We start from the raw sequence: 24,475 nt of genomic DNA, 5'->3' as shown, positions 1-24,475 counted from the left end.
TCTCACAGTTCGAAAGCCATAGAGGCCATTTCTGCCTTTAAGGGCAGAAACAAGTCTGAAACTCTGTCTCCATCCCTCACTCTGCAAAATCTAAGATCCAACAAGATCTTTTGGGAAAAGTTCTCTCTCGCTATCTCTCTCTCGCTGTGAAGATACAGCAGAAATATTTAGAGTGAACAATATAGTGGTAGCATGTCATCTCCTTGGGTAATGAGTTCCCAGAGGCATTTTTGTCTCCACTGGAAGCAAACAGTGAAGAGGCAGATAAAGCATATCCTTCAGGCAAACTTTTGGTGTGTGTTAACAGTTAGGCCCAGATTCCTTGTTGTTAATGAAAAGAAAGCATTTTATTATGCTTCATTCCAATCTAATTCCACCCATCCGACAATCAGTCTCTAACTAATTCATCTAGAGCAGGGCAAACTATGGCCCATGGGCCGGATCCGGCCTGCCAGCTGTTTTAAGCCAGCTTTCGAGCTCCTGCTGGGGAGTGGGGTCTGGGGCTTGCCCCACTCTGGCGCTCCAGACGTGGAGCAGGGTCGGGGGCCACTCCACCCGGCTTCTGGAAGTAGCCACATTGTCCTGCTCTGGTGCTCCAGCCAGGGAGCAGGGTTGGGGGTTGCTCCTCATGGCTCCCAGAAGCCGCAGTATGGCCCCCCCTCTGGCTCCTATGTGCTCCAATGGTCCCCTCAGGCGCTCCAATGGGAGCTGCAGGGGTGGTGACTGCGGATGGGGCAGCATGCAGAGCCACCTGGCTGCACCTCCGCGTAGGAGCTGGAGAAGGGACATACCACTGCTTCTGGGAGCCGCTTGAGGTAATTGCTGCCCAGAGCCTGCACCCCGATCCTCTCCCCATGCTCCAACTCCATGCCCCAGCCCTGATCCCCCTCCCACCCTCTGAACCCCTTGATGCCAGCCTAAAGCACCCTCCTGCACCCCAACCCCCTCATCCCCAACTCCATCCCAGAGCCCGCACCCCAACCGGAACCTGCACCCTTTACCACACCCCAAACCCCTACCCCAGCCTTGATCCCCCTCCTGCCCTCCAAACCCCTTGGTCCCAGTGTAGAGCACCCTCCTACACCTCAAACTCCTCATCCCTCGTCCCACACCCGAGCCCGTGCCCCTCCCAAACCCCACTGCCCCGCCCCAGCCTGGAGCCCCCTCCCGAACCCTGAACTCCTCATTTCTGGCCCCACCCTGGAGCCCACACCCCCAAACAGAGCCCTCACCCCCTCCCGTACCCCAACCCCAATTTTGTGAGCATTCATGGCCCGCCATACAATTTCTATTCCAAGATGTGGCCCTGGGGCCAAAAAATTTCCCCACCCCTGATCTAGAGTATGTTGAAGACTCTAATATCTTTATTACAAACATTTCTCTTCAAAAATCTTCATACTATTATTTATTTGTTATTTTAATTTTAGTTTTAAAATGTATAAAATAGGTTTATTAGATGCAGGTTCATAAGCAATAAAACCCCGCTCTTGCCTATATTTAATCCATTCCTGTTTATGACCACTCATAAATACTTTCTTTTGAACAACAGAAAATTTAATTCAGTCGCCTCAAGTCAAATGATAACACATACAGAGTCAAGTTCACCGGTAGGCTGCAGTTGTTCCACTGTTCTGGTGAAAGAGTTTAACTGTCTAATCAAACAGGGTTTATACCTACTTTGCATTTCTGGAGCAGCACAAAGTAGCCAAAGTGTATCAGTGAGTACAGCCAATACATTTTTGTTTCAATTAGGTTTTTTTTTTGTAAAGTTGGTCCAAATTCTCCATTGAAACCGTTTTTAAAAATCAAAATGGATTTTCAACTAAATGCACATTTTTGTGAAATAATTTTCAGTTTCATTGAGCTTTGTGATGAAAATAATCAGGGACCAGTTTTCATGCATTGGCTCCTTAGTGAGACAACTCAGTTTCATATTTGCATGTACAAATCAACAGTTTTGAGCATTTAGGTGCCCAAATGTAAAGATAAGAAATGTGGTCATCCTGGTTGAAAACTGGGATTCATGAAGGTATTTTACAATGTCTTAAGAATAAAATACAATGCATAACATAGAAGGTCTGGTTGCAAAACATAGTAATGGTTTAGGCTTTCATTTACACTCAAAGTAAATGAAAGGGCCAGATCCCCAGCTTTGATGATTCATTTGCTCTCTTTGTAATGTATGAAGACTAGAAACAATCGTCCCCAAATGTTCCACACTGATTATTTGAGAATATGCTGTTCATGCATTTCCTATTGTTCCTTGAGATACATATTAACCATTTTTCTTTTGATCAAAGTCTGCCGTTTCAGTCAATGCACCTTGAAATTCACTTCATCATTGGCCAATAGCTGAATATTATTCATATTCATATTTTGTATCATGGCAGGTGGATTACCCTTATATGGCATACCCATCCTTTACACTGAGTACATGGACACTGCATGGAATGTGACTGAATTCATCTTCTTGGGACTCACCCAGAAGCAGGAGTTACAGCAAGTTTATTTTGTGCTGTTTTTACTCTTCTATGTTGTTATTGTGCTGGGAAATCTCCTCATCATTGTCATGATTAATCACAGTAAGCATCTGAACTCCCTTGCGTATTTCTTCCTTAACTACCTGTCCTTTGTAGACATCTGCCACTCTTCTGTCACAGCCCCAAAACGGATAGCAGACTTCCTGGTTGAGAGGAAAACCATCTCCTTTGGTGACTGCACGGCACAGCTCTTCTGGTCCCATTTCTTGAGTGCACTGAAATCTTCCTCCTCACGGTGATGGCCTATGACCTGCAAACCCCTGCATTACACGACCATCATGATTGGGCACATGTGTGGCCAGATGGTGGTGGCCTCATGGGTGGGTGGCTTTCTGCATTCCATGGTTCAGATCCTCCTGACCATCCACTTAGTCAGCAGCGAATTAGCTGAGCGATGAACAGTGGAGGCTAACAGAGGCAGTTTGCCTGGGATCTGTCCAAGAGGAGGTACACTAAGTGCTGCATTGGGGGGCTGTGTTGGTGAGTATCTGAGTGTCTGTTGCGGGGACAGTTTGTCAGTTTGACCGTATGCTTGATTGTTTGTTTGAAAAGTGTGAACTGGGAGTGCTTTGTTCCAGGTGGGCCTTGAGTGGGTCTGACTGTTATAAAAAGGCAGTCAGCAGCGAACCAGCTGAGCGGCGAACAGTGGAGGCTAACAGAGGGAGTTCGCCTGGAGAGAGCCCACTGAGGCGTTCATCTTGCGGGCTTCTGTGGGTTGCTGCAACAGCTGAGAAAGTTCTTAAAAGGAAGAAAATATGGAAGGTGAGAATTCAGTTGTTGTAGCCTGCACAGGTTATGTCATGTTTGTCTTTCTTCCACAGGACAGAAGCGACTTTGTCTGTACAAAGTGCAAGCTGGTCTCCATATTGGAAGAGAAGGTTCGAGGGCTGGAGAAACGAGTATTGCCTCTGCGTTGCATAAGGTAAAATGAAGACGTCAGGAGATGCTTCTACGGCCACAATGTTCTGAAGATTCAGAGCAGGCACAGCAGGGACAGAAGGATGGTGAAGAAGTTTGGCAGCATGCGACCTCCAGAAGGAGAAAGAGGAGCGTCCATGTACCAGCAATGGAGATACAGGTGAGCAATCGTTTCCATGTTCTCTCTACAGGTACTAATGCGGAGAGTGGACTAGATGACCCATCTGAGGGAAGGGAGCAGAAGGAGACTCCACCAATTGGAAGGCAAAAGATGCACTGTCCTAGGGATGGGGGTTCCACGACCACCACTCCCAAGAGGAGGAGGAAGGTGGTGGTGGTCAGGGACTCCCTCCTCAGGGGGACTGAGTCATCTATCTGCTGCCCCAACCGGGAAAACCGAGAGGTCTCCTGCTTGTCAGGAGCTAGGATACACGATGTGACAGAGAGACTGCAGAGACTCATCAAGCCCGCGGATCACTACCCCTTCTTGCTTCTCCACGTGGGCACCAATGATACTGCCAAGAATGACCTTGAGCGGATCACTGCAGACTAGGTGGCTCTGGGAAGAAGGATAAAGGAGTTTGAGGCACAAGTGGTGTTCTCGTCCATCCTCCCTGTGCAAGGAAAAGGTAGAGACCGTTGAATCGTGGAAGTCAACGAATGGCTACGCAGGTGGTGTCGTAGAGAAGGCTTTGGATTCTTCGACCATGGGATGGTGTTCCAAGAAGGAGGAGTGCTAGGCAGAGACAGGCTCCACCTAACGAAGAGGGGGAGGAGCATCTTCGCAAGCAGGCTGGCTAACCTAGTGAGGAGGACTTTAAACTAGGTTCACCGGGGGAAGGAGACCAAAGCCCTGAGGTAAGTGGGGAAATGGGATCCTGGGAGTAAGCACAAGCAGGAGAGTGCAAGAGGGGAGGACTCCTGTCTCATACTGAGAAAGAGGGACGATCGATGAGTTATCTTAAATGCCTATACACAAATGCAAGAAGCCTGGGAAACAAGCAGGGAGAACTGGAAGTCCTGGCACAGTCAGGGAACTATGATGCGATTGGAATAACAGAGACTTGGTGGGATAACTCACATGACTGGAGTACTGTCATGGATGGATATAAACTGTTCAGGAAGGACAGGCAGGGTAGAAAAGGTGGGGGAGATACATTGTATGTAAGAGAGGAGTATGACTGCTCAGAGCTCCGGTATGAAACTGCAGAAAAACCTGAGAGTCTCTGGATAAAGTTGAGAAGTGTGAGCAACAAGGGTGATGTCGTTGTCGGAGTCTGCTATAGACCACCAGATCAGGGGGAAGAGGTGGATGAGGCTTTCTTCTGGCAACTAGCAGAAGTTGCTAGATCGGAGTCCCTGATGGGAGACTTTAATCACCCTGATATCTGCTAGGAGAGCAATACAGCGGTGCACAGACAATCCAGGAAGTTTTTGGAAAGTGTAGGGGAGAATTTCCTGGTGCAAGTGCTGGAGGAGCCAACTAGGGGCAGAGCTTTTCTTGACCTGCTGCTCACAAACAGGGAAGAATTAGTAGGGGAAGCAAAAGTGGATGGGAACCTGGGAGGCAGTGACCATGAGATGGTTGAGTTCAAGATCCTAATACAAGGAAGAAAGGAAAGCAGCAGAATACGGACTTCAGAAAAGCAGACTTTGACTCCCTCGGGGAACAGATGGGCAGGATCCCCTGGGAGAATAACATGAAGGGCAAAGGGGTCCAGGAGAGCTGAGCATTTTAAAGAATCCTTATTGCGGTTGCAGGAACAAACCATCCCAATGTATAGAAAGAATAGTAAATATGGCAGGCGACCAGCTTGGCTAAACAGTGAAATCCTTGTTGATCTTAAAAGCAAAAAAGAAGCTTACAAGAAGTGGAGGATTGGACAAATGACCAGGGAGGAGTATAAAAATATTGCTCAGGCATGCAGGAGTGAAATCAGGAAGGCCAAATCACACTTGGAGTTGCAGCTAGCAAGAGATGTTAAGAGTAACAAGAAGGGTTTCTTCAGGTATGTTAGCAACAAGAAGAAAGTCAAGGAAATTGTGGACCCCTTACTGAATGAGGGAGGCAACCTACTAACAGAGGATGTGGAAAAAGCTAATGTACTCAATGATTTTTTTGCCTCTGTCTTCACGAACAAAGTCAGCTCCCAGACTGCTGCACTGGGCAGCACAGTATGGGGAGAAAGTGACCAGCCCTCTGTGAAGAAAGAAGTGGTTCGGGACTATTTAGAAAAATTGGACGTGCACAAGTCCATGGGGCCGGATGCGCTGCATCCGAGGGTGCTAAAGGAGTTGGCGGATGAGATTGCAGAGCCATTAGCCATTATTTTTGGAAACTCATGGCGATCGGGGGAGGTCCCGGATGACTGGAAAAAGGCTAATGTAGTGCCCATCTTTAAAAAAGGGAAGAAGGAGGATCCGGGGAACTACAGGCCAGTCAGCCTCACCTCAGTCCCTGGAAAAATCATGGAGTTGGTCCTCAAGGAATCAATTCTGAAGTTACCACTGTCTCACTGATGTGGGTGTTGGAGCAGGAGAGAGCTAAGAGTGGAGAGATGTCACAGAAGAAATGATTGATGATGTTGAAACCATAGAAAGACAATCTAAAGGTGGAAATTATTTGTGTCATTGCATTCACAAAACCACTGAGATCTGAGCCAGCTGCTAGCTGGGCACAGGCTCTTAGGGACATGAGGCCCATATAGAGCAGCAGGTTACAGATGGCCACATAATGGTCATATGCCATCACAGCCAATAGGAGGCACTCTGGACTTGCAGAGTCCAGAAAAAGAAAAACATCTGTATTGCATAGCCAGTGTACGAAATGGTTTTCTTCTCTGCTAAGACATTCATCAGCATTTTAGGAATGACAGCTGAGGAATAAACAAGGTCTAGGAAAGACAAGTGTTTGAGGAAAAAGTACATGGTGGTGTGAAGTCAAAAGTCAATCCTAATTAACACCATCATCCCAAGATTCCGAACCAAGATGATGAGATACATTGCTAAAGTCACCCTGTAGCAGAGTGTGGCTTGGCCCCCTTGGCTTCTGTCTCTGCTAGGTTAACAAAGTCACTCTGAGACCTAAAGTTTAGTAACCACTGGTGCACTTTATTCTCAGGCTTTTTCCCACCACCATTTCACCATGTACAAGTTACCATTCACCGTCAGCTGTCCCCTCCCTGCCTGCAACCTCCCTGCTTCCATTCCCTGCCTTTTTCCTTTTCTCCTGCTCTTCCCTGGCTTCCTTCCCCTGAAGCTTTTATGCAGCCCCAGGGTAATTAGGTAGCAGCTGTCTCCACCACCCCAATTGGGGCCAGGTTACCTCCACCCTGCTCTAATTTGTTCCCCTAACGAGGAGAGGGCATGACAGAGGGCTGAATTTGCAACCCTTTGCCCGGCATCCTGACACACACCCCAAAGCACATTGCCTTCATGTGTGGACTGTTTGTTAACCCTGAAAGGATGAACTCAGTCACTGTGGTGTGACTTTCCTTGTCCATTTCTGCAGCACACATGCATGACCTGCTGATATAAGATGGAATCTGTTGAATAGAACTGAACTGAAAGTCAAATTTGTGAGAAACACCCAATTTATTTCCTTGGCTTATCATATTTTGTCAGAAGAATGCCCTTTGCAACCACTGCTTCCAGTCCTCCCCGCTCTTTGGATACCTCAATATTCTGTTCCCTATCAACGCTCCTCCCCTGCCTCCCGTTGGTCCCACCTTTTCCATATCCCAAGAGTCTTGCTCTATGACATCCCATTGCTATCCCTGCCATTGCCACTAGTCCTTGCTCACTTTCTTGGAGCACCTGCTCCCAAAACCACCTCTATCTTTTCAGTCACTGCCTCCAGTCCTGATTACCAAGGGGACAGCAGTGGCTTCAGTCACTTTGAGAATAATGATATAAAAAAGGTACTCTTCTCAAAATGGCTACCAGTTGATGGCAGCTGTGGCTTCCATTTCATTGATAATAATGTGAGATGGCAGCCATTTTGAAATTCCCTGTAGTAGAACATCATTTCATTGAGCCTCTGCTGAAGGAGAAACTTTCAGTTATGAAGAATAATACAAAAAATACTCTTAAATGTAGCTTGTGCAGAGGACTTCAGTGAGTTTTATCTATATGGGAATTTTGAAGTGTCTGTGTCATTCTGTTACTGAAATCTTTAGCAGCAAAAAAACAAACAAAATAAAGACATGATAAATTTCTTAAAGGATCTATTTCTAATTAATTTTAATTCCTAGACTAATTAACAGATTTACTTGTAAATTCTCAAAAAATTCATGTTTTGCCCAAAAAGAGAAAGTGCTGTAATTGTGGGGACATTCTGTACTTTTCATACAAACAAGAATTCCTGATTTTAAGAGGATAAACTCAACTCATCCTTAAATATGGAGTCGCTATCAATACCTCCATTATTAAGGATGAGCGAGCAGATCAATTAAAAAATCATGTAATGAGCCTGTTATGTCATTAGTAGATGCTCCCTCACTCTCCACTCCCTCCTTCTTAAGGACATAGAAGAAAAGGAATGGGTCACAAGTTATTCTGAGAGGAGCAGGGACCAGATCAACATCTAGCAGTGTGATTCATTGTCACCATGTAATGGTAGTACCCAATGAGAGCACAATGGATCAGGGGCAGGGAGAGAGACTGAGGTATGTGGGGATGAGGGGGCAGAATTAATGAATTAGGGCTTGGGGAGTCTTAGAGGGCTTTCCCTCAACCCTCTTGTCATGCAGACAGCAAGCAGAAAAAGACCAAAAGTCCGAAGCACAGACAATGCAATGTTTATTGGGTTAATTTCCAAGCAAGCATATTTTGAAGCCCTTCACACCAGTCAGGCTTATCTCTATACGCCAATAGAGTCTGTTCCCCAGGGTTCCGTTCCCAGCTCTAACACTGCAGAGCGTTTACCCTGCATCCCCCTTCCCAGCTCTGACACCGCAGAGTGTTTACCCCGTGTTCCCCTTCCCAGCTCTGATGCCACAAAGCCTTGCCTGTGTCCCTGTTCCTCATTCCCTATTCCCTGTTCCTGTCTCCCCCCCACCTTAGCAAATTATGATTCCAATTTCCCTTCCACTTTCTGTTTGACCCCAGTTTATATAGTAATATTCTCAGCTATACCTTAACCAATCATTTTACTGAAATTTAACTAACCAATCCTAACATATTGCAACAATTCTCTAACCAGTTATATCCCACTACCCTAATTAACTTACACCTAGCAAAATTAATTATAAAACAGACAGAAACAGTCAGGGGACAAGGAGCGGGGGCGGTGTTTGGGAGTTCTGGGGGGGGGGCTGTCAGGTGGCAGGGGTGGGGAGAGGGATCGGAGCAGTCAGGGGACAGGGAGCAGAGGGGTTTAGATGGGTCAGGAGTTCTGGGGGGGGCTGTCAGGGGGTGGGGGTGTGGATAAGGGTTGGGGCAGTCAGGGGACAGGTAGGGGAGTAGGGTCCTAGGGGGCCAGTTATAGGGTTACCATATTTCAACAATCAAAAAAGAGGACGGGAGGAGCCCCGCCCTAGCCCCGCCCCTGTCCTGCCCTAGCCCCGCCCCTGCCCCTTCCACTCCCTCCCACTTCCTGCCCCCACAGAACCCCCAACCCTCCCCCCCACACCTTATCCCCTGACTGCCCCCTCCTGGGACCCCTGCCCCTAACTGCCCCCCACGACTCCACCCCCTACCTAAGCCTCCCTGCTCCTTGTCCCCTGACTGCCCCCTCCTGAGACCCCCCCCACCTGTACTCTGCCCAAAACCTTACACCCCCCGAACTCCTGACCCATCCAACCCTCCCCCTGCTCCCTGTCTCTTGACTACCCCCCCCAGAACCTCCCTGCCGCTTCTCTGACCCCCCTGGCCCCTTTACTGTGCTGCAGAGCGGGGCACTCGACAGCGGGGGAGGGGAGCAGGGTCGGAGCTCCAGACTGCCGGAGGCCGTGATCTGCCAATGCAGGGAGGGAGGGGGAGAGAGAGGAGGGGAGTGGTGTCAAGTTCCAGGAGAGAGGAGGGGGTAGTGGAGGAGGGGCTCTGGCTGCTGGAGCCCCGTGCGAGTGGTACGATCCGGCTGGCTGCCCTGTAAGCCGTGCGTGCTCTGCATGGGGGGAAATCCGGACATTGACAAATTCCCCCCGGACGCTATTTTTAACTGAAAAAAGCTGGACATGTCCGGGGGAATCCGGACGAATGGTAACCCTAGCCAGTTAGGATGTGGGGAAGGTCTCAGGAGGGGGCAGTCAGGGGACAAGGTGTGGGGGGGAGGGTTGGGGGTTCTGAGGGGGCAGGAAGTGGGAGGGAGTGGAAGGGGCAGGGGCGGGGCTAGGGCAGGACGGGGGCGGGGCTAGGGCGGGGCTCCTCCCATCCTCTTTTTTGATTGTTGAAATATGGTAACCCTAAAACTAAGTTTTCTTTAACCATCTTAAGATCTGTTTCTTTATCTGCTGGTGATGGGCACTGTCAGGACAGAATCGTCTTCTTAACAGCTCAATATCACCCTATTTCAGTGTGACTGGTTTGGGATGTGAGGATGTGACTGTCCACTTCCCAGCTTATGGCTGCCCCTGTTGCTTAGCCAAAGGCCTTAGCCTAAGAGCAAGGCCTCAGGCTACCTAGCGAGAGAAGGCCCATACACAGGCAGACTGTGATTTTGATTCTTTATTTTTATACCCCTGTAACTAGCTAAGTGATAAAAATGCACCTAAGTTCTTAAAGTATAGGCTTTTAAAGGCAGGCCTGAATATCTATATCCTAACAGGGAGAAAGCTGGAAGCACCATACCATCCGGCACCTAGAGAGAGCCCTCGGAGGAAAGGCCATTATCACCTCTCTAGATTTGGGAGAGTTACTAACACTGTAATTGTTGCAGACACACACACTGAGGGTGAACTGTGAGTTCAAAAATACAGCCCTCCTTTTGTATCCCCATTACAGGAGGAATTGTATGGCTGTAAATCAAATACTCCAGAGAGCAGGAAGTTATTTACCTAGAACACTGAAATAGGAATAGATTGCTTTACTCATATATCAAGTCACAGAGCTTGGGCTCCAGCCCAAACCCAAATGTCTACACTGCAATTTTATAGCCCCACTGCCTGAGCCCCATGAGTCCAAGTCAGTTGACACAGGCCATACATGGGTGTTTAACTTCAGTGTAGACATCTTCAAAGCTCATTCTCTTTTGTGCCCTGAGGTCCCTTATAGAAATAAATGTCTGTTCACTCCCTGCACCAGCAACTCCCTAACTCTTGTCATCTATAAAGTTCCTCTGGAGGCTTGTCTACAGAAGGAAACTCAGGATAGTTAATCAGAATTACCTAAAAATGTGAATTTAAAGTGGATGAGTTAAACCAAATGATACCCCTAAGTAGATACTCTTATTCAGAATTAAAGTGTCCTTCATTCAATTTAACTTCTATCACTTTGGAAGTGAATTAAACTAAACCAAATAAGGTCACTTTGATTATGAATAACAGCCTCCACATAGGGGTTTAATGCAGATCAACCAATCCACTTTAAAATTTAATTAAGAGTAACTTTCCTGAGCACTGGTCTACACTTAAAATTTAGATCGACTTAGTTACGTTGGCTCAGGGGGTGAGAAAAATTCACACCCCTGAGCACCAAAGTTAAACTGACCTAACTTCCAGTGTAGATGCGGCTAGCTTGACAGAATTCTTCCACTGACCTTGCTATTGCCTCTCGGAGCGGTGGATTACATAGATTGATGGAAAAACCCCCCTACATCTACACCATGAGGCTACAGTGGCATAGCTTCAGTGCTTCAGCTGTGCCGCTGTATCACCCATATTGTCAACATGCCCTGCATGTATATTTTTCATTCAGGCTCATTGGGAACTCAATATCCCAGAGTGTGAGGCTGAAATCCACTGCCCAGTATGCAAGAGTGACTAATTCACCTCTGTCTCACCTGTACCAGCAGGTGTGTGCGTGTCAGAGAGAAAAACACTGACATCCGAGAGAGAGAGAGAGTTTCATTATGACCTAGCTGAGCCCAATGTCCCTGCTTCCTACTGAGATAAGCCTGCATTGCTGGGGTGTGTTAAATGATTCCAAAGGCTGCAATGATACAGACAGAGGGGTTCCAAGAATCCTGTGCTTCATTTCTAGTTTCATCTGCCTGTTCATGCTGATGGGGAACAGGATCATCCTCTGGTTCTTCGGCTGCTGCTTTAAGAGAAACCCCTTCACTATCTACACCCTCAGCACGGCTGTCATTGACTCCACCTACCTCATTTCCTGGTCTGCCCATGACTTATTTGTTGTTATTTTCTCCTTTCCCCTAGATCAGTGGTTTTCAGCTTGTGGTCTGTGAATCCCTGGGGGGTCCGCAGACTATGTCTAAGGGAGCCATGAAAAGTTGTCATTACCATAGAACAGTGGTTTTCAACCTGTGTTCTGTGGACCCAGACTATGTCTAAGATTTCCAATGGGGTCCGCAATGCCATCTGAAATTTTTTCAGAGTCCACAAATGAAAAAAATTTTGAGAACCACTGTCCTGGATTTTCATGTCACGTTCATTGCCATGGTTGTTGTTGACATGATGTTTAATTTTTTGGGACTCTATATGTAAAAAAATTACAAAGGATGAATTACAAATGATGAATATAAACAAATAACACAAGTCTGTAGGGACAAAATTAGAAAGGTCAAGGCACAAAACAAGATCAAACTAGCTAGGGACATAAAGGGTAACAAGAAAACAGTCTACAAATACATTAGAAACAAAAGGAAGATCAAGGACAGAGTAGGCCCGTAACTCAGTGAGGGGGGGAAAGACAATAACAGAAAATGTGGAAATGGGAGAGGTGCTTAATGACTTCTTTGTTTCAGTTTTCACCAAGAAGGTTGGTGGCAATTGGATAACATAGTGAATGCCAGCGTAAATGAGGTAGGATCAGAGTCTAAAATAGAGAAAGAACAGGTAAAAATTACTTAGACAAGTTAGATGTCTTCAAATCACCAGGGCCTGATAAAATGCATCCTAGAATACTCAAGGAGCTAACTGAGGAGATATCTGAGTCATTAGCGATCATCTTTGAAAAATCATGATCAAGACAGGAGACATTCCAGAAGACTGGAAAAGGGCAAATACAGTGCCCATCTATAAAAAGGGAAATAAGGACAACCCGGGGAATTACAGACCAGTCAGCTTAACTTCTGTACCCAGAAAGGTAATTGAGCAAATAATTAAGAAATCAATTTGCAAACACCTAGAAGATAATGAGGTGATAAGTTAGCATGGATTTGTCGAGAACAAATTGTGTCAAACCAACTTGATAGCTTTCTTTGACAGGATAACAAGCCTTGAGGATGGGGGAAAGCGGTAGATGTGGTATATCTTGACTTTAGTAAGGCTTTTGATACTGTCTCACATGATCTTATCATAAACAAACTAGGGAAATACAACCTAGATGGAGCTACTATAAGGTGGGTGCATAACTGTTGGAAAATCATTCCCAGAGAGTAGTTATCAGTGGTTCCCAGTCATGCTGGAAGGGCATAATGAGTGGGGTCCCACAGGGATCGGTTCTGGGTCCAGTTCTGTTCAATATCTTCGTCAATGATTTAGATAATAGCAGAGAGAGCACACTTACAAAGTTTGTGGATGATACCAAGCTGGGAAGGGTTGCCAGTGCTTTGGAGGATAGGTTTAAAATTCAAAATGATCTGGGCAAACTGGAAAAAAGGTCTGAAGTAAATAGGATGAAATTCAATAAAGACAAATGCAAAGTACTCCAGTTAGGAAGGAACACTCAGTTGCACACATACAAAATGGGAAATGACTGCCTAGGAAGGAGTACTGTGGAAAAGGATATGGGGGTCATAGTGGATCACAACTACATATGAGTCAACAGTGTAACGCTGTTGCAAAAAAAGCAAACATAATTCTGAGATGTATTAGCAGGAGTATTGTAAGCAAGACACAAGAAGTAATTCTTCCTCTCTACTCCGTGCTGATTAGGCCTCAACTGGAGTATTGTGTCCAGTTCTGGGTGCCACATTTCAGGAAAGATTTGGACAAATTGGAGAAAGCCCAGAGAAGAGCAACAAAAATAATTAAAGATCTAGAAAACATGATCTATGAGGGAAGATTGAAAAAATTGGGTTTGTTTAGTCTGGAGAAGAGAAGACTGAGAGGGGACACGATAACAGTTTTCAAGTACATAACAGATTGTTACAAGGAGAAGGGAGAAAAATTGTTCTTCTTAACCTCTGAGGATAGGACAAAAATCAATGGGCTTAAATTGCAGCAAGAGTGGTTTAGGTTGGACATTAGGAAAAGCTTCCTGTCAGAGTGGTTAAGCACTAGAATAAATTGCCTAGGGAGGTTGTGAAATCTCCATCATTGGGGATTTTTAAGAGCAGGTTGGACAAACACCTGTCAGGGATGGGCTAGATAATACTTAGTCCTGCCTTGAGTGACTGGACTATATGATCTCTCGAGGTCCCTTCCAGTCCTATGATTCTATTCTATGTACAACACCAGCTGGTATCTCCTGATGTCCACCTGCACTGAGAGGTCTCTGTCTGTCCTCTGGTGCCAATGTCACCACTCAAAGCACCTGTCTGCCATTGTCTGTGCCCTGCTGTGGGTACTTTCCTGCTTCTCAGACTGGAGCTGTGCTTCTGCCACTCTGAAACAATGTGTCATCCAATGACAATGCTCAGCTGCGTCTTGAATCTCTGGGTTCGCATCCCACTCATGTCTGGTCTGACCCTATTCACCAAGGTCTAGTGTAGCTCCCAATGACATCACCCTGCAAAGCTTTCTCTAGTTATCCTGCTCACTGTCCTCTTCTTCCTCATCTTCTACCTTCCCATGAAGATCACACCATTGCTCATGATGCCATGCCAAACAAATGGGTTCTGATTTTCACATGGCTAATTTGATGGCCTGCCTAAATATCAGCATCAACCCCATCATCTACTTCCTAGTGAGCAGCCACAGGAGGTGGTGATGCAGGGAGTCCATTAAAGTTGTGCTCCAGAGGGTCTTTGTAGATGAGGTAGAGCCAACAGAGAAGGGGGATTCTGTGGACAAGGTTGTCTGTAATCCCATGGTGCTCAGTCTAGGAAATCCACCCAGATAAAGGGAGGGGAGGGTCTTTGCAGTCACTCATGCAGGAAATGTGCTCATTGACAGCTACTGCAATTTAGCAGAAGATAAGCATGTTTTTCAGCTCAAACAGATTTTCACTGTTTAGTATTTACTGGAGTGGGAATCGGGAGACCACTTCCAACCCTGGTTCTGCAACTTACCTATTCTGTGGCCTTGGACAAGGCCCTGACCCTCTCTCTCTGCCTCTGTTTCCCCTCACACTCTTTTTCTATTTAGATTGTAAACTCTTCGGGAAAGAGACTTTTTCTTCTTTGTTTGTACAGTACCTAGCACATTGGGTCCTGGTCCATGACTGGGGCTCCTACATAAACTCTTTGGGGCAGAAGCCATCAGTTGCTATGTGTTTGTACAGCACCTAGTACAGTGAAGACCTGATTTTGGCTGAAGCCTCTAGATGCTACTTGTATAACATTATGAAACTTAATTTGTGATTGGGACTTGCGGCATGTCTCAGTGATTTCCAGGCACATGGTGGAGGATGTGACGGGTTGGATCACAGAAACCCCCTTGGGGCTGCCAACTGATGTGCCAAGACTACTTCTGCCCCTGCTTTCCTGCCCTGGCAGTTTAGGACTTCAGTGCCCTGCCTGGTTTGAGCCAGACCCCCCCTAGCCTGCTGCAAACCCAGACCCAGGGTATGAACCACTTCCCCTAACAGCTGTAGGCTTGACTAAAAGCAGCTTACAGAAGTGTTCTTATCTTTAACACTCAGATGTCCAACTCCCAATGGGGTCCAAACCCCAAATAAATCCGTTTTACCCTGTATAACGCTCATACAGGGTAAATTCATAAATTGTTCGCCCTCTATAACACTCATAGAGAGATATGCACAGCTGTTTGCACCCCCCCCCCCGGGTATTAATACATATTCTGCGTTAATCAATAAGTAAAAAGTGATTTTATTAAATACAGAAAGTAGGATTTAAGCGGTTCCAAGTAGTAACAGACAGAACAAAGTGAATTACCAAGTAAAATAAAATAGAACACGCAAGTCTATGTCTAAGAAAACTGAATACAGCTATAACCTCACCAGTTCCAATAAGCTTCCTTTTACAGACTAGTCTCCTGCTAGCCTGGGTCCAGCAATCACTCACATCCCCTGTAGTTACTGTCCTGTGTTCCAGTTTCTATCAGGTATCCTTGGGGGGTGGAGAGGCTATCTCTTTAGCCAGCTGAAGACAAAATGGAGGGGTCTCCCAGGGGTTTAAGTAGACTTTCTCTTGTGGGTGGAGACCCCCCCTCCTCTCTCCTATGCAAAGTCCAGCTCCAAAATGAGTTTTGGAGTCACATGGGCAAGTCACATATCCATGCATGACTCAGTTTTTACCAGCCAAGCCACATTCCTGGGAAGGTCTAGATGTGGATTGGCATCTTCAAGTTCATTGTTGGCTTAAGTGGTTTTTTGATTGGGCACTTAATTTGCACTTTTCTCAAGTAGCTGACCAAATGCTCTACTAGGGTAGTTAAAATCTACCCAGTACACAGCCAATATTCATAACTTCGAATACAAAAATGATACATGCATACAAATAGGATGAATACATGCAGTAGATCATAACCTTTACATAGATATGTTACATAGCATATGTAGCCTAAAACATATTCCAGTTATGTCACTGTTACAGGGTCAGCGGAGGCTCTCCCATTTTTGTGCCTGCACCCTGTGTTTAGGCCTGTATAATAAAGAGTGTTCACTCCTTCTTTTGTTGGATCACACCAGTGTCTTTATTTACAGTGCTTGTGCAGTTCCCAGATCCCCCAACAGTTCGTGCCCCAAAGACCCTCTCCAGGGTCTCCTGGCCCGTGAGGCTTCCTTGTTGGCAAGGAGACAGAGATACTGCCCTCCTGTCTCCTCCCAGGCTAGCCTCCTCACTGAGGTTTGCCCAGGGCTTTTATAGCCCTCTCCTGCCCCAGCCCAGCTGTCACTACTTAGCCCAGCATGTTCGTCTGAGCCAGCCCTCGTTAGGGCTTGCAGCTGGGCTCCCTGCTGAGTACCTGCATCTCTTCACCTGGCCTACTGGCCAGAGAGCAGGCTGTAGCCAGCATTTTGGCAGGGCTTTACAGGGGGTTTTACCCCTGCCCTGCCACAGTCACATATACAATCATAAGCATATTCCACAAAGCCTTATGGGGAGCACCGTCACAGAGGACATACTGTATTACCATATGTGTGGGCATACATCTTTTTAAGCATCTTCTTGCATAGCTCTAACTCATCTTTGATCGGCTTGTATTGACTGCACTGTGAAATCTGAAGATAGAGGACAGGGAGAAGGCCCTGTACCTACTAGGACTTTCCTTAGACATCTTCCATAAGAGTTAGATTGTGTCTTTAAGCCCAGCCTTTAGTGAGGATTGGCGTGTAATATACATCACCCCTGTAAGTTGTCCCAGGCAGTCATGTGCCTTAGAGATACTCCTGAGACACAATCCCTCCCTTGCTTACCCCTTCTTCTGTAGAGGTAGTAATTTGCCTATATCAGCCAGAAAATTCTGGCACACAGCCTGCCTCTCACATTGGCACAGCTGTCTCACCTCCTCCAGTGGACGGTAGTGGATGTACAGCACCTACTCACGCCTGTGCATCTGTAGCCAATGTCCATAAATTGGGGAATCCTCATTTCCCTGCATGGTATGTAGCCCATGTCACAATCTATCCCTAAATCAGCTGGAGAGGGAGTTTTGAGGATTGGGATAGGAAGGGAGAGATATTCTTAGTATGGATGGGTCCTGCGGGTGAGGAACTACTTATAGTGTCCTGATATATTGTCATCTGCATATCTACAATCAATGGACACTTGAATGTGATGTCCAGTCTTGGACCCAGGAACAATCATTGACCTCCTTAAAGCCAATAGATTTGCAAAGCACCTTCCCTCTTGCTCAACAGAAGGAGCAATCAAGCCCCTGTATGTAATAAAGACAGTAAAGATTAGCTCCTGAGGCACTAGGCTGCATGGTAGGTCAGAGCCAAGTTGTGTGGACTGAGGGTTTTCCCTGTGGGCAAATGCAGGAGAGGAAGTCTTTTGCTGTCAAACTTATGAGATACACAGGAGAAGAACTCTACTACTGCAGCCCAGAAGGTCTGTGGAATGTGAGGCAAGTAATCCTGCAGAATATCTTCAACCTATCTGTCAGTATCCAGGTAAATTAGCTGTGTTCTACACATTGGGTCTCCCTCTAGTGACAGGGCAACATAGAGGAAAGCAGCTTGCTACTTCCATCTGCATGAATTATTCCTCTAACTCAAGTGCTTTTGCTGATGGTCCTGGGTTCTATCTCTGCAGATGTCTTTAAGTGGAATCATTACATGTATAGTTCTGAAACTTGTAAACAACATGATGTGTGATATTACATTGCATTTGACATTGAGAGCATTTCCACTTAGAAATGTGTGAATAATGGATTCTTCAGTTCACTGGCAATTCCAAAAAAATTGAGGAAAAAATAATGTCAAACTAAAAATAAGAGCTTCTGAAATTTTGAATGAATCAAAAAGATGGTTGAAATAATTTGGTGAAACCAACACAAAATATTGAAAAGAAAAGTTTTGGCAGAAAAATTATGTCCAGTTCTATTCCCACTATCCCTTCCAACATGGGAGATCAGTGTTCCATGAATGAGGATATAAAAAAACTACTGATCCAGCAATGTAAGTATGGCTGAATGTCCCTTGTGTATGAGAAGAGGACATCTCTCATGACTGTGACCAATGCTTTCTCTGTGTAATGTCCCCAACCAGCAGGGTTCCCTGATGTCAACAGTGAATGGGTGGAGTTGGAGGTGGTTCTTTGCTAGGTTCTCAATTGATTGACTCAGCAATTGGCTGTGAGACACTGGCTGTTAGCTTGCAAGGTCAGAAACTCTCGGACCAGTTATGAAATTTCCTTGGAATATTTTGTGGCCTTTATTTTTCAAGTGGCTCTCCATTTCTTTAGGAAACCTGCTCAGTCAGTGTTTTTTGCCCATAAAAAGGAGATAGGAAGCAATTAAAGTAGCAGAGCCCTGCTACCAACTTTATGAGACCTTTCAGTAACAAAGAGAAGAAATCGTGGTGGAAAGATTGCTGTGTTTGGCTCTACATAGTGTGAACATGGTATTTGGTGGCCAGGATTTAGGGCTGGAGTGACTTATTGGACATGGAGCAGGAAATTACAGGGTACTTCTGAGTCTCTTAATAACAATTACACTGTTGCAAAACGTTCAAGTAATTGATTCCTCACGGAGCAACTGATAAGAAGCCAGAGGTAAGGAATTTCTCTAACAGATTTGCTTTACCACAGTTTCTGCAAAACTGTCATTCAAACCTCAGAGCATCAGAGGGAAGGTGAGCATTTTGTGGGTGAAAATTATCCTCTTTCCTGCCCTCTGATGTTTTCTATATTTTCTTCCATTCCCACAGCTCTGCCCATGCCCGTCAATCCTATCCCCCCAGCCCTCTGCTATTCCAGATCTGGGTTTTGCCCCTGCCCTGCCAATGTGCTTTAATCCTGACTCACAAAACCGCTCCTACTATTGCCACTTTGGGCTCTCTGCCCCTTTCTCTCCCAATGTCTCTCAATCCTGAACTGCAGCCCTACTTCTATTCCAATCCTGATCTCCCCACAATATACACACACAGCTCTGCCACCTCACTCCTGATCTACTTGGGACTGCAGTCTCTGACATTCATTTTATCTTGTGCCCTGACGTTTCCAAAGAAGAAAGACCAGCCTTGTCACTCTCTGCACCAAAAATTCTCTAAAGTCTCCCCTTTCTATTTATCTGTGTGTGTATTTCTAATAAATGCTCATTGGTATCTGGATATTTCAGTTCAGAGGCACAGGGAGGGGCACTAATTACTAGCAAATCCAAGTTCCCACCATGATCTGGAGTCGCTAATACACGTCCCTCTTATCTCTATTAGCAGGTGTGTTTACGAGAGAGAGATAAAGAGGGAGCTGGAAATTGTCATTCTGCAGCAGAGGTTTCAATATGACTGAGCTTATCAAGACATCCCCGCTTCCTGGAAAAATAAGCCTGCATTATTGCGTATTATTTAATGATTCCAGTAGCTTTAATGACACAGACCTAGATGCAGATCAGGATCAATGTTTCATTCCGATAGTTGTGATCAGCTCTATTTCTCTGTTCATTTGCCTGGTCGGGCTGGTGGGGAACGGGATGGTTCTTTGGTTCCTCGGCTTCCGCATTAAGAAGGACCCCTTCACCATCTACATCCTCAACTTGGCCATTGCTGACTTTGGTTTCCTCCTGTGCATGGTTGCCTTCTTGATTATTATCATCTTATATTTACATATGGACTTTCTTGGAGGGTTTGTCATCATAACGGCAATCCAATGGGTGGCGCTGTTTATATACAACACTGGCCTGTATCTCCTGACAGCCATCAGCGTTCAGAGATGTCTGTCCGTCCTTTACCCCATCTGGTACCGATGTCACCGTCCAAAAAACCTGTCTTCCATTGTGTGTGCTCTGCTCTGGGCTCTCTCCATCCTGGTGACTGGACTGGAGTGCTATTTCTGCATCAATGACTACGACTGTTCCAAAATGACCATATTCAGCTGTGTCTTGAGTTTCCTGATTTTCACTCCACTCATGGTTCTGTCCAGCCTGACCCTGTTCATCAAGGTCCGGTGTAGCTCACAGCAACACCAATCAACAAAGCTCTATATTGTCATTATGGTCACCATCCTTTTCTTCCTCATGTTCGCCCTTCCACTGAGGGTCATAGTGATGATGGCCTTCCTTAGTCACACCATGATACACCTCTTTGTTATGTCTTTAGTTATCCTGCTGCCCTGCATGAACAGCAGCATCAACCCCTTAATCTACTTCTTAGTTGGGAGACACGGGAAACGGCAATTGAGAGAGCCCCTCAAGGAGGTTTTCCAGGGAATCTTCAATGAGGAGGCTGGTCCACAAGAGAAAACGCCCACCAAACAAGTAAAATAGCCAGCCACTCAGAATCTTACAGAGCATGTGCAAGGCATGGTAGATCTTCAAAGTTAATGATGCTACCCTTGCAAGGACATTTCCGTTTAGCGCTACAGCACTTTAATAAATGAGAAATAGAGCGAGTCAAAAAAATTTCCAGCAAAATATTTTTTCATTGAAAAACAGGGTTTTGTTGGCAATCAAAATTTTTCATGCAAATATTTCAGCACCAACAAAATGTTTTGATTTGAAATTGTGGGTTCTTCCCCACTATCCAACAGTTTATGTAACTGTTTTCCAATGGGCAATGGAAGTGAGGAAACTTTTTCATTGTTTTACTGTTTGTTTACCTTTCCCTGGTTAAATTATAAAGATAATTAAAAGTAAATTCACCCTCTAACATTTTTTTCACACTTCTGCATTGTGCTCCCAGCTGGTTCAGAATTTATCAGTGATAAAAGAGAGCAGCTTCAGATGCCACTGAGTTTAATATTTCCAATGTAATATTTCCAATTCATTGGTCCAGGCTGCTGAGAAAAGATACTTGTATGTGCATTATTGTGATTAAAAAGCACAATGGACAAGGGAGATGGGAGGTACAACAAAGCATACTAGCCCTCACAGAAGCAGGTGGTTGTGCATCAGGCAGTAATTTCATGACATCTGGAGGTTGGATGAGAATCAACAAAAATGATTGAACCTGGTTTCACTGATAATTTTTAACAACAATACATCATTGGCTACAAACACATTCCTATGATTGGTTCTCTAAGACTACACACTCTGTGCACTTGCAATGTGCTATACACATTTTAACTTTCAGGACAGCTCTGTAGGAAATGATGATTTTCTCCACTTTCCAAACAGGGAACAGGAGGCCGGAAAAAAAGGGGTGACTAAGGGCTTGTCTATACAGGGAGTTAGTCTGGAATTGCTATTCCTGACTAAGGCTGGGTCTACACTACCCGCCTGAATCGGCGGGTAGAAATCGACCTCCCGGGGATCGAATTATCGCGTCCCGTTGGGACGCGACAATCGATCCCCGAATCGACGCTCTTACTCCACCAGCAGAGGTGGGAGTAAGTGCCGTCGACGGGAACCCGCAGAGGTCGATTTTGCCGCCGTCCTCACAGCGGGGTAAGTTGGCTGCAATACGTCGAATTCAGCTACGCTATTCACGTAGCTGAATTTGCGTATCTTAAATTGACTCCCCCCTGTAGTGTAGATGTAGCCTTAACTGTGTGTGGATTATCGTATTCTGGAATAAGTGCCTTACTTCAAACTAGTTTAATCCAGTTTGGAAGTGAATTAAACTAATTCAGTTGAAGGCATGCTTATTCCAGAATAAGAGTGTCCACACAAGGAGTTAACCAGGAATAGTTAATCCACTTTAAATTCACATCCTACCTTTTTCTGGATTAATTCTCAGGTGTAGACAAACCCTTATTCAAAAATGAGGCAGTGGCCAACTCTGGGAGCAGAACTCAAGAGTACCTGAAGCCCAGTTCTGGGTTCATAAATCACTCTCACAGCCACAAGAGATCCTATGTACCCATTGCCTGCCTGCTGACCCTTACAGTCCCCTAATGTGTGTAAGGACACTGGGGCCTGGTCTACACTACGGGTTAGGTCGAATTTAAAAATGAATGTGTCCACACAACCAACCCCGTTCCGTCGACCTAAAGGGCTCTTAAAATCGACTTCTGTATTCCTCCCAGGCGAGGGGAGTAGCGCTAAAATCAACTTTGCTGGGTCGAATTTGGGGTAGTGCGGACACAAATCGACACTATTGGCCTCCAGGAGTTTTGGTCCTGGTCCCCACTAAGCCCCCACTTCGGACTAAGGTACGCAAATTCAGCTACGTTAATAACGTAGCTGAATTCGAAGTACCTTAGTCCGAACTTACCGCGGTCCAGACGCGGCCGGAAGTCTCCCCCCGTCGACGTCGCGTACTCCTCTCGGCGAGCTGGAGTACCGGCGCCGACTGTGAGCACTTCCGGGATCGATCCGGGATCGATTTATCGCGTCTTAACCAGACGCGGTAAATCGATCCCAGAACATCGATGGCGTGCCGCCGGACCAGCCGGTAAGTGAAGACTAGGCCTTGGACAGCACTTTGAACTCCGATGCACTAGCCAGGTAAACAGGAAAAGTCCCGGGAACTTTTGAATTTAATTTCCTGTTTGGTCAGCATGGCGAACTCAGCAGCATAGGTGACCATGCAGTCCCCCCAAATCGTAGAGCATAGAATGTTTCTACGCTCCCTTTATCATCTCCGTCCGTGAGGTTATCGCAGATTAGAAGGTGAAATAAATGCACTTGCGATGACATGTTTTCCGAGCTCATGCAGTCCTCCTGCACAGATGGGGCATAGCTTAATGCACGGCGGCCTTCAGTGGCAGAGGCCAGGAAAGAATTAAGTGATCGCAAAGAGCAGAGGCAGGATGCGATGCTGAGGCTAATGTGGGAGCAAACGGACATGATGGGTTTGTTGGGGGAGCAAATGGACATGATGAAGCGTCTGTTGGAGCTGCAGGAAAGCCAACAAGAGCACAGACCCCCGCTGCATCCACTGCATAACTGCCTACCCTCCTCCCCATGTTCCATAGCCTCCTCACCCAGACCCACAAGAATGCATGGGGGGAGGCTCCGGGCACTCAGCCACTCCACTACAGAGGATGGCCCAAGCAACAGAAGGCTGTCATTCAAACAGTTTGATTTTTAGTGTGGCTACAATAAGCAGCGTGGCCTTGTCCTTCCCTCCTCCCCTACCCCACCCAGGGTACCTTGTCCATTATCTCATTTTTTTTTAATTAATAAAGAAACAATGCATGGTTTCAAAACCTTTTTCATTCCAACACAGATGCATAGATTATAAGGCCAGAAGGGACCATTCTGATAATCTAGTATGACCTCCTATATAACGCATTCAAAACAATAGTTACTTTATTTCTAAGGGGGGAAGGTGGTTGGCTTACAGGGAATTAAAATCAGCAAAGGGGAAAGGTTTGCGTCAAAGAAAAACACACACAACTGTCACACCGAAGCCTGGCCAGTCATGAAACTGGTTTTCAAAGCCTCTCTGATGTGCAGCACGCCTTGCTGTGCTCTTCTAATGCTCCTGGTGTCTGGTGCGAAACGATTGTCTGCCGTTGGTTTCACAGAGGGAGGGGCGACTGATGACATGTACCCAAAACCACCTGCAACAATGTTTTTGCCCCATCAGGCATTGGGAGCTTAACCCAGAATTCCAGTGGGCAGCGGACACTGCGGGTAAGCGGGTAATCACCGCTCTGTAAGTTGATGCTAGCCATGGTAACTGATTTAATGCGACTTAATGCGCTTAGTGTGGACATACACAATCGACTGTATAAAATCGATTTCTAAAAATTGACTTCTACAAAATTGACCTAATTTAGTAATAGTGTAGATCTACAAGTATCTACCAATGTGATATATGCCATCATGTCCCAGCAATGTCCCTCTGCCATGTACATTGGCCAAACCAGACAGTCTCTACACAAAAGAATAAATGGACACAAATCAGACATCAAGAATTGTAACATTCGAAAACCAGTAGGAGAGCACTTCAATCCCTGGACACTCAATAATAGACTTAAAAGTCACCAATCTTCAACAAAAAAACTTCAAAACCAGACTTCAATGAGAAACTGCAGAACTGGAATTAATTTGCAAACTTGACACCATCAAATTAGGCCTGAATGAAGACTAGGAGTGGCTGGGTCACTACAAAAAATAATTTTCCCTCTGTTGATACTCACACCTTCTTGTCAACTGCTGGGAATGAGCCACAGCCACCATAATTGAATTGGTCTCGTTAGCCCTGACCCCCCACTTGGTAAGGCAACTCCCATCTTTTCATGTACTGTATACTTATACCTGCTTACTGTATTTTCTACTCCGTGC

The 24,475-nt window shown here is 45.9% G+C and overlaps 1 protein-coding gene and 1 pseudogene across 1 annotated transcript; both read left to right on the top strand.

Annotated features, from left to right (window-relative positions):
• The window catches only part of LOC128836079 (proto-oncogene Mas-like), a 62,619-nt pseudogene extending 48,037 nt beyond the window's left edge, over positions 1-14,582 (top strand).
• Positions 14,583-19,585: 5,003 nt separating this feature from the next.
• Positions 19,586-20,566, top strand: LOC128836078 (mas-related G-protein coupled receptor member H-like). The gene has a single exon (XM_054026101.1). The coding sequence runs from the start codon at positions 19,586-19,588 to the stop codon at positions 20,564-20,566; it is 981 nt and encodes a 326-aa protein (XP_053882076.1).
• Positions 20,567-24,475: the final 3,909 nt, after the last annotated feature.

This window comes from Malaclemys terrapin, chromosome 4 (assembly GCF_027887155.1).
Source record: "Malaclemys terrapin pileata isolate rMalTer1 chromosome 4, rMalTer1.hap1, whole genome shotgun sequence".
NCBI lineage: Eukaryota > Metazoa > Chordata > Testudines > Emydidae > Malaclemys > Malaclemys terrapin.
The sequence above is the reverse complement of the archived record's forward strand: the minus strand, read 5'-3'. Positions and strand labels throughout refer to the sequence as shown.